We start from the raw sequence: 10,113 nt of genomic DNA, 5'->3' as shown, positions 1-10,113 counted from the left end.
ATCAGAGAGGATCGGATCGGACTAGCATGGAGGAGCCATAGGAATCAGTACAGCAGAGAGGATCGGACTAGCATGGAGGAGCCATAGGAATCAGTACAGCAGAGAGGATCGGACTAGCATGGAGGAGCCATAGGAATCAGTACAGCAGAAAGGATAAGACTAGCATGGAGGAGCCATAGGAAGCAGTACAGCAGAGAGGATCGGACTAGCATGGAGGAGCCATAGGAATCAGTACAGCAGTAGGACTGGTAGAGGATAGGGTAGAAGGAGATGTGTGTGTTTCTTCCATTGGTCTTACTGACGGCCACCTGATGGACACTTTTATCCGTGATCAAACAAACCCTGGAAGGGACACAGGGACACAAGAGTTAACGTACACCGATATACACCAAAATACAAGTGTTTTTTTCTTGCTTTGTTTGACAAACCTCTTGTTCTCTTTTGTGCTCACACTCACTCTTTTCTTGCGGTTGGTTATACTCACACACACGCACAAACACACTCTCACACGCACTCTCACACACACACACACACACACACACGCACACACACACATACACACACACGCGCGCGCATGAGCGCGCGCGCACACACGCGGCTTTTGTGTCCTGTCAGCAGCCTGTCCGGGGTGAGCTGTACCTTATCATTGCCCTCCGCTTCCATTAGTTCCTCAGATTGTTTCCTATTTCCTGCCTTTATTCAAATGAACCCTTGACACGTCCACACGTCCCAAACGTGAACTTGTCACATTTAGTCATCACACACATTCCTCAATGCAAAAAGTATAAGTGTATTTAGAGTTCATGCTGTCTCTCTCCCTCTCTCTCTCTCTCTCTCTCTCTCTCTCTCTCTCTCTCTCTCTCTCTCCCTTTGTTTGATCAGCTCGTAGTGAACTTACTCTTCTATGGCATTCCTTACTTAATCATCCTGTAACCAGCAATGAACTCCTCACCGCGGTAACCGTGGTAACTTCGGATGTGAACTTGACCCTGACCTTCCTACCCCGGTGACCTCTGGTGACCTCTAGAGGCTATTATCACTGGCTCTCTCCTTCACAGGAAACATGTGTCTGAAACACACACTCACCCGCACACACACACACACACACACACACAGACCCCCACACACAGACCCAAACAAACACAAACACACCCACACACACACCCCCCCACACGCGCACACAACAATAAGTGATTACCAGTATATCTCCCTCTCTCTCTCTCTTACTCTCCCTCTCTCTCACTCCCTCTCCCCTCTTTATCTCTCTCTTTCTCTTTATCTCTCTGTATGATATAGATGCTGACTCATTGCTACTCTTACTAACCTCATCAACTATTTTTCACATGACAAGCGACTGTCTCAGAGTGTTCTCAATTTTATTTTAATAAATAACCGCCAATCCCAGCAACCAACACAAGCCCCGCCAAAAAAAACTGCCTGGCTGTGCAGAGAGCAGCATGTGGGTCTGATTAGCGGGGGAACCGAGTACAGGAAGAGCAGAGATCTCTGAAGCGAGCAGAGAACATGGCAGAAATGATGACACCTGTAAACTCTCTGTAGAAAGGATGTGACTGGGCTGTTTTTGTATATCACCTTGGGTGTTCGGTGGGTGTAGTTGTGGGCTTTAGTGTATCTGTTTGTGTGAGTGAGTGTATAACTGTGTGTTTGCTTGTGTTTGAGTGTGTGTGTGTGCACATACATGTGCGCAAGTCTTTGTGTCTGTGTGGGTGCTCATGTGAATGTGCGTGTGTGTATGTATGTGTTTGTGTGTGCTTGTGTGTGCGCATATGTGTGTGTCTATGCTTGTGTGAATGTGCGCGTGTGGAATTTTCAACATTAAACCCAAAGTGCAAGGGGCCCAGGCATATTTCATCTCAGTATGCTCTGTGTCTTTGTTTCTGAACATTGTGCCTCACAGGTAGTCTCACATAGAAAAGATTGGCATATTCCACTAACACAGTGTATAACCCCCGCCTCCTTCTGTTAAGATAAAGTAGCACAATCTGTGTGTGTTTGTGTGTGTGTGTGTGTCCACATGCATGGTTAGTCTGGCCCAGACGCCTGCATTACTCATGCTCTATTCCTTTTATCCTGCATTAAGCACCTCCCTCCCCCCTGACACACACACACACACACACATACAAAAGACACACACACACACACAGACAAACACACAAACTGCCGAACACACTTGACACATGCACACGGCCCAGTCTTTGTGGTTCTAATTATCACGCTCATTTGTTAGGAGTTGGTCTGGAGACAAGGGAGAGAGAGAGAGAGAGAGAGAGAGAGAGAGAGAGAGAGAGAGAGAGGAAATGAGGTTAAATGGTTGAAAAAGCGTTATACTCCACAGAGAAATGCCATAGTGATCTTTACACACGTACCACTCACACAATTTGTTGTAACAATGCAGTTATATTATCGGTTATATTCCGTATTGTTTTGTCTTTTCTTTCTTCTTAAACTTGTGTTTAACAACATGTTCTATTGTGGCCAGGTTACCGACGCGGACCCCCACCACATACCACTTTATGGCTCTCGAGGGCCCTTTGAGGACTTCATTGTGCTGCACACTCAGGAGAGAAGGAGTGAGGGAACAACAAACATCATGGGGGACAATGAGGAGAGAGAATGGGGAAGGCTTGGATGTGAAGGCAGGAGAGGGGAAGAGACAAACGATGGAGAGGACACACTCCTGAGAAATAGTTACTTCAGCCACAATGTTTCCCAGGCTCCCGCCCTAATGTTGTTTTCCCCCCCTATTTTCTTTGTGTTTAATTAAAATACAAGCCTGCTTCGCTCACATCCCCCCGCCCCCCCCCCCCGACTGTATCCAACTGTTATGCCCGACAGCCCCCCTCCCAATCACGTCACTCTGCACTTATTCTTTTATTCTCCTCCAAGCCTTTCCTCTCTGCCCCTTTGTCCAGTTGTGCTGTTAGCGGTCGTCCTCTGATTGGGTGTGGTGTGTGTGTGGTGTGTTGTGTGTGTGTGTTTGTGTATGTATCAAGTATATCATAACAAAAATACATATGCATATAAAAAGCAATGTTTGTATTTTTTTAAAAAAATAATAACACATTGATTAAAGAAAGGGCTCTGTGGGGTTCAACACAAATTTAGCCTATTTAATTTTTATTGACAGATTCCCACATTTGAAGATTTGACAAATCGGTGTAACCTGAAGCCTAGAAAAAGGAAACTTCAACATTCCAAACTGAACATTTCCAGCTCTGCCAAATCCCAGAGAAAGCTGCTCAAAGGGTGCCTCTTGCTTCAGGTTGGCTGTGCAGCCGTGCCAAGGAGAGAGACCTGTCACTTGAATACCACCATATCAAGTAAGGGTTATTGTCCCCAACTGTTTTTTACAGGAATGCAGTTGAAACAAGATTTATAGTATAATCGTATCTCATTCCATGCTGGGGAAAATATTATTTCATGCAACAATAATGCTATGAAAGAATAATACAAACAAGAATTGTATAGCTTTGGTATTTCAAGTTCTATTTATTCCATGATAGCTATGAAAATAACAACACAAGGACAAATTGTCAGGTTCCAGTGTCTAAGGTTAGAAAACCAAAAGTAAGATCTGAAATATATTTGGAAAAAAAAATATTCTTCCTCGGCTTATCTCATTCCAGGTTGTTCGACCTAGACTAGAACGCTTCGAGGTGATATATATTATATGTATATGGCCTGAAGCAAAGACCTTTTAACGGCCTGCATCTAAATTTGTATACGGTGCCCTCTAGTGGTGTATAACGGAAATGTAACATTGTGTAAACGTTTGAAGAAGTAACTGATGAATGTATGTAGGCTGCGTTCCAATTAGTGATCGTTCGCGACCGAATCAGTTTGAATGAACGAATCTTTAACAAGAACGAACCCAACTGATACTTCTCTCTCGTTCGTCTTGTTCGTTCTCAGACTCCTCCCAGATCCACTAGTCGCTGACTCAGTGTTCGTTCACTGACTGTGAGTTGTGAAGAGGGAAGAGGCTAAGTGAGCAAGCGTACGATAATACAATTCAATATCAGTGAAATGGTAAATGCATGATGTCTTTGTACTTTCTGTTTAATGCCAGATTAATCAAATAGTTGAATGTCTCGTCAATCTGTCTCATTCTTTCATGGTTCGTTCGTCAACCGGGACCCCCACCATCATTGCTAATCAAGTCTATTATCTTGCTTGCTGATATGTTAAACATTCAATAACCAACTACACCCCCCATCCCTGTGCGTTTGGTTAAAGTTGTAATGTTGTGTTGATTGATGACCGACTTCTACGATCGTTTGAGAATGAGAACGAGGGAGGAGCTGAGTCTGACTGACTCAGCTGAGAACGGTGCATTCCATGATTCAATTCACCGCTACCGGAAACTCGACTGAACGAACAAACGATTCTGAACGACTCTTCTTGGCGAACTGACCGACGCGAACTGAATCAAGGAAAAGAATCATGAAATCCATCACTAGTTCCAATACTTTTTCCTTTTACTTGTAGTATGTAATGCAGCTACTCTACTGTTGGACATACTACATGTGATTTAATTGATTAGCACACCTGTAGTCCCACCCATCGGCTTTCGCGGGCTCAGACGATGTGACGTCCACAATCCTCTGCACAGCAGAGGATTGACTGTGCAGAGGATTGCGTGCTGCTGTGCAGAGGATTGAGGATTGTGTGCTGCTGTGCAGAGGATTGTGGGGCAAAGAAGCCAAAAATCATGCTTGGTAGCAATGAAATGCGACCGGACCAACTTTAGAGAGTGACTCAGAGAAGAGATTCATCCTGTAGGCCTGCTAACTAGACAGAAGGTAATAGGCCTACAGGAAACTCCTCAATTCAAAGTGTTGACTGAAATACACAGACCGGAACCCTTCACATACTCACATCAGAAATACAAAAGTAAACGCTAAATTTTACCAAAATATTTATCTTTCAAAACATATAAAATGAAAGTACCATGAATCATGACAGCACCTGCTGTCCAAAGGGAACTACTGACTGGAGGTAAGCAGAAGAAGGCCAGACGACATCAACAACCAGAGCCAGCTGGATCTCGAGCCAGCCACTGCACCTGCAGCATTTTTCCCCCCTTGGCAGCCCCTGGCGTTGTTATCAGGTTTCAGGTCCTGCCAGTTGCCCTCAAAGTGGACGGGCAGACACTGGTTCTCCAGCGCCTCACAGGCCAGGATCAGGTGCTTGGTCTCCCTCATGATGGTGCGGATCCCACAGGTTTTGGGCTCGCTGCGCACCGTGACGAAGGAGAAGCGCTCGCGGCTGATGCACAGGTTCTCTTTGAGCTGCTGGCCGCCCCGGTCGCTGCACACTGCCTTCACCCGCTCCAGGTCGCCAGGGTCCAGGAAGGACTGGGTGGGCCGGTCGCAGCCCTTGGAGGAGATGTACTCCTTCCAGGCGTTCTGGTCGTAGCCACTGGGTGTTCCCGACGGGACATGGCGGCGAAGGAAGGCGTCGTAGGCGTTGTTCCACCTGGAGCGCTGGCAGGGGGCGTCGTTCTTGGCCAGGGAGAGGTGACACAGCCAGAGACCCAGCAGGGCCAGGGGGAGGAGGCCCTGGTACCCGGACATCACCCCAGTCACCTGGGTACACAAGCAGGGTCAGACGGGTGCAACCCCCACTTCTCCCTCTACTTACTATTGCATAATGTAGGATCAAATAGTAGAAACGACTTTATAGCTGTATAATAACAACTAAGTAGTACTACTAACTGTGCGTTCACACCAAAAGCGAATTGCGCTGCAAAGACGCTTTGGTCGCTTATCGCTGCGAATATTTCTGTTCGCTTTTGTCGCTCAAGTCGCTCATGACGTACAATTCAATGTTGCAGATGCATTTAAAGGAGCTGTATGCTTTTAGTACAGACAGCCATATCAAAGAGTGAACTCCCATACACTTTGGCCATATTGCAGAGACGGTTGTGCTTGTTGGATAAAGTGCTTCGACATACAGCTAGTTAAAATATGTTTCACTGACCTGCATCTGCAAATCATGATCTGCACTCATTCGTCAAACAAATTGACATTGGCGCACATGGCTAATTTGCATACGTGCACAGGACATCCATCCATCCATCCACCCATCCATCCATCCATCCATCCACCCATCCATCAACGCGTGTCTAGCTTTAATGTGATGTATTTTGTGTATGTCCAGTCAGACTTGTCTCCCTTGTTCTGTGTGGTCTTGTAGGCTACTGTCCTGCGTGAGCCGAATCACCTAAATGAATTCCCGACGATTTGTGTCGTTTTGTATTAATAAAGACTTCACTAGGATATCTATCTATCTATCTAGAATATTTATTAAAAATGATTCACCTCAGGCTCCGTGAATAGTGGAGAATAGCGGGAATAAAGGGATTAAAGACAAGAGATATATCCCTTGTCTTGTCGATTAGTTTGTGTATGTGACGATTTCAAAAACGTGTTTTGTTTAAAGCATTACTACACGCGATTGGTTGGTTAGATTGCTGGTATGGAGAGCAAAGGATGATTCCCGCTTAAATACGAACGTTCTAGATCGCAATTATTTTCTATAAATACTCCCGCTTATCATCACTTTGTATCAAAATCACTACGGATGTTGCACTCATTAACTATTGAACACAAAACAGAAAACACAGCTGTCATTGTCACTGACAGCGATATATTGTTTCACTTCTTATGACAAATGTACTTATTGTAAATCGCTTTGGATAAAAGCGTCTGCTAAATGGTCATTTGTCAGCTGTCTATCCTCTATTAAACTGCATTGAAGTGACACATTTGTTCCGTGCATTATTCATTTGCACAACGTATTATTCCGATATTTGAAAACGATATCGTCCCATTCAGAGCAAGGAAGATTAGTATGCTAGGATCTTGGTTAGCAGGCATATATCGCGACTATTTTACAATAATCTCAAACGTTTCATTAACACACACACACACCAAACCAACCAACCACGCGTGACACCTCCGCCCAGGCCAAAGCCTCTTTTTTTGCGATCTCTGAAATGAAAAGGGCTCGGATCGTACAACACCGGGTGCCCAGTTACAGCCGCGATTAATTTTTCAGTCGACATTTTGTACAGTCAGTAGGAACCAGAAAAGTAGGGACGAACCAAAGTGCCGGTGTTCGGTGTTCCCTGGGATCCACGCAAGCAAAGAGCGTCTACATTCGGATTGGCTGTCAGTGTTTTGCCGCTGAAACGCGTCATAGTAATTTGCATTAAGTTCAGCCGTCTTCAAATTTTTTTGGTCGCTCTGGTCGCTCACCTTTTGCCACTGGTAGCGTTTGACGCTTGTGTCGCTTTGGTCGCTCTTGCCCGTAGAAAGTGAATGACTTCCCGTGATTTGGCAGCTCAATTCGCTTTTGGTGTGAACGCACAGTAATAGTAGTCAATTTAAATATTGCATACCGGCATACATGTAAAACAATATATTAAATGACGGTGCCAGCATGCCATGACTGTTTACAGCCTACACTCTAGGAAAGGAACAAGTGATTATTGTACAATTACTCATTGCAGCTGTATCAGACTTTCCCTACCTTGGTTTGAGATTGACACGGACGCCGGTTCAGTTTTAAATATATCTAAGTAAGTTAGGATGCAGCTGTAAATGACAAATACATGTGAAAGTCACACTTTCAAAGTTTCATGTCGCGGAGGAGGAGCCGGGCAGTGGGCGCGGCCTATACGCTAGCCTTCCACGCGTCACTCCAATAATAGTGCGCATGTGTTGTACTAGCTAGAGCGCAACAGTGTGGTTCCGGTGAGACACCCGATTTGGTTCCCCATAAGAATTCCTGTTCCCCCTCGAAACGCCATGTTAAATGACTCCGCCCACAGGACCTACCCAGAACAACTGGATCCACGGAAAGCCAAGTGGTACAAAATGATTGACGAGTTGCGTGAGATTGCACGCGAAAACGAGATTTCCCTATTGTTTCGATCTTCTGTTCTTTAATTCAGTGTTAGTCATTCTTTTTAATGTCAATTAGTTACTTGCATTTGTAATATATCAGATCTGAGGATCTGTTGATTTGTTCATAATGTTGAATAAATAAATACCATGCTTTGTTGTTGAATTGTTATGTGCCTATGCAACAGTTTAAATTGTCGATCATCACAATGAGAATCATGTAGGCCTATATCTTATTTTATGGGCATGTCGTGCAACAGATAATAGGTAATGGGTAGGCCTACCTAAGCTTTCAGGAAACAATATTTTGCTAAGTGTTCGGTGAATGGATCATTGATTTGTGTGAAATCATGAATGAATAGGCATTCTGTGCTGCTTAGTTTTTAAAAAATCTTATAAATCATGCATTTCTTTGGAACTACTAAAGAAATGACTCTGAAATCTTGGTTGGACTCTGCTCTTTTCTGTTTTGTCCGATCGAGGCAATATAATAATATAATTGTAGTGCGTATATACTGTGATTGTAGCCTGATTGAATAGGGCGTCTAACCAATTCCGATGGGTGCGAAGTGTATAAATTATGGTGGTACGGCTGTACATGATCTGGAAAACTTGTTTGTCACATGAATTAATGTTGGATTCGTGGAAATGGACAAACGCATGTATACCTGCGTTTGTATGAGCTGCTAAACTACAAAGGTGATGGCTCATATCCCGCAGGTATTTCTAAGGAGACGAAATATATCATTCGAAGGAGCTCCGGATGGTAAGCCATGATAACGCTATGCCTACCTCCAAAATAATTCCCTGATCTCGTGCTCTAACTCAATAGCTTATCAGAATAAAGGACGTGTTTCTTGTAGGCGACTGACAACAACCTTGTTTCAATAGGTGATACAATGTATTACATATCTTGGAAAAACGAAAGAGGTGCGCAAAAAAGTTGTGGTTGGCGCGGAGGAGGCCAATCAGATTTTTTTGGATTTTCATGACAGTGCTCATGGAGGCCACTGTGGAACCCAAAAAAACAAATATTCAGTCACCGCTAGCTTTTACTGGCCTGGAATGGGGGTTGACTGATAAATGGGTAAATGGAATTATTTGATTGGAGTGTATAATATATTGAGCGCATCCAGGGCCGGCCCAAGCCTCCATGGGGCCATTCACACACCTACTATAAACGTATTCTACTTATTCTACTCCGTCATTACGAATACACTTGTAAAACTAAATGTGAAAACTTTTTGTTGTAGTTAGATTGTAATCAACAGTGATTAATGCAACGGAAGCAGACTCAAGATTTGCAAACTTACAGAAAAATCTTTCAATTAATATTTGGCAAAATCAGCAACTCCCCTTACTGGCCACACAGAGAATCAATACATAAAACCTCAAAGAGCAGCCCGGCATGTTTTACCCATCCATTGTTTTTAATCTGAAATGGTAGCAAATTCAGCTACAAGAGCAGCCTGGTGTTGATTAACACTTAATATTCAAAGTGATATAGTACTAAGTGGGATACTGAATGTCATCTAGGTCAATTAAAAGTAACAAAATAAACTAATCAGTTACTGTAAACACAATCTGCTTTATTGTTATTATTTTAAATAAACTGCAACACCAAATATACAAAAACAGACAGTATTAAATAAAATAAAATTACAACAACAAATACTTAAATAATGATGAAAATCAACAGGCACCTAAAACAAGGTAACACACAAATGTATTTTTTTATGTAAAAAACACAGCATTGAATAAAATAAACAAAGAAATATCAAATAAAATAGAAAGTTAAATAATTACGTCTGAAAACTATGTAAAAATGTGCAAAATCTTTGGTAAAAATAGGGAGGGAAATACAAAATACACTCCTTAGAACCTGTGTTTCCTGGCCTTTCTGGAGGCAAAGTCATTTATGACATCACAGTAAGAAATCCGATGGCCAACTTTGTTGTTTATACTCATCACTGCCAGTCCACTCAGTCTTTCTTGTGCCATGGATGATCTCAAGTAGTTCTTGATTAACTTGAGTTTGGAAAAGCTCCGCTCTGCAGACGCAACAGTAACAGGGAGAGTGCAGGCTATCCGCAGAGCTACCCAAAGATTTGGGTACAACTCACAGATCTCATTTTGAGAGAGGTAAGTGAGCAGCTCAATTGGGGTCATCTGTGCTTTGGGG

General features: G+C 43.5%; 1 protein-coding gene across 3 annotated transcripts; it reads right to left on the bottom strand.

The window, feature by feature from the left end:
- Positions 1–3,435: 3,435 nt before the first annotated feature.
- Positions 3,436–7,787, bottom strand: LOC307087040 (angiogenin-2-like). Of its 3 annotated transcripts, XM_079752450.1 has the most exons (3): positions 7,558–7,787; positions 7,284–7,377; positions 3,436–5,609 (listed from the first exon to the last, which is right to left on the bottom strand). In XM_079752450.1, exon 3 carries the CDS (start codon positions 5,595–5,597, stop codon positions 5,007–5,009), a length of 591 nt encoding a protein of 196 aa, XP_079608576.1. In that variant the 5' UTR covers positions 5,598–5,609; positions 7,284–7,377; positions 7,558–7,787; the 3' UTR covers positions 3,436–5,006. The 3 variants fall into 3 exon arrangements, with proteins under 3 accessions (XP_079608576.1, XP_079608574.1, XP_079608575.1); XM_079752448.1 differs by lacking the exons at positions 7,284–7,377; positions 7,558–7,787 and adding an exon at positions 6,004–6,088; XM_079752449.1 differs by lacking the exon at positions 7,284–7,377 and having other exon boundaries at positions 3,437–5,609.
- Positions 7,788–10,113: the final 2,326 nt, after the last annotated feature.

Source organism: Pollachius pollachius (genome assembly GCF_949987615.1).
Source record: "Pollachius pollachius genome assembly, chromosome: 1".
NCBI lineage: Eukaryota > Metazoa > Chordata > Actinopteri > Gadiformes > Gadidae > Pollachius > Pollachius pollachius.
The sequence above is the reverse complement of the archived record's forward strand: the minus strand, read 5'-3'. Positions and strand labels throughout refer to the sequence as shown.

Excerpts from the sequence above, each read along its gene's own strand:
- LOC307087040 (XM_079752448.1), bottom strand. The coding sequence starts at position 6,033 with ATGAGTGCAGATCATGATTTGCAGATGCAG. Across the intron at positions 5,610-6,003 it reads ATCATGATTTGCAGATGCAG|GTGACTGGGGTGATGTCCGG; the intron begins GTCAGTGAAACA and ends TTGTGTACCCAG.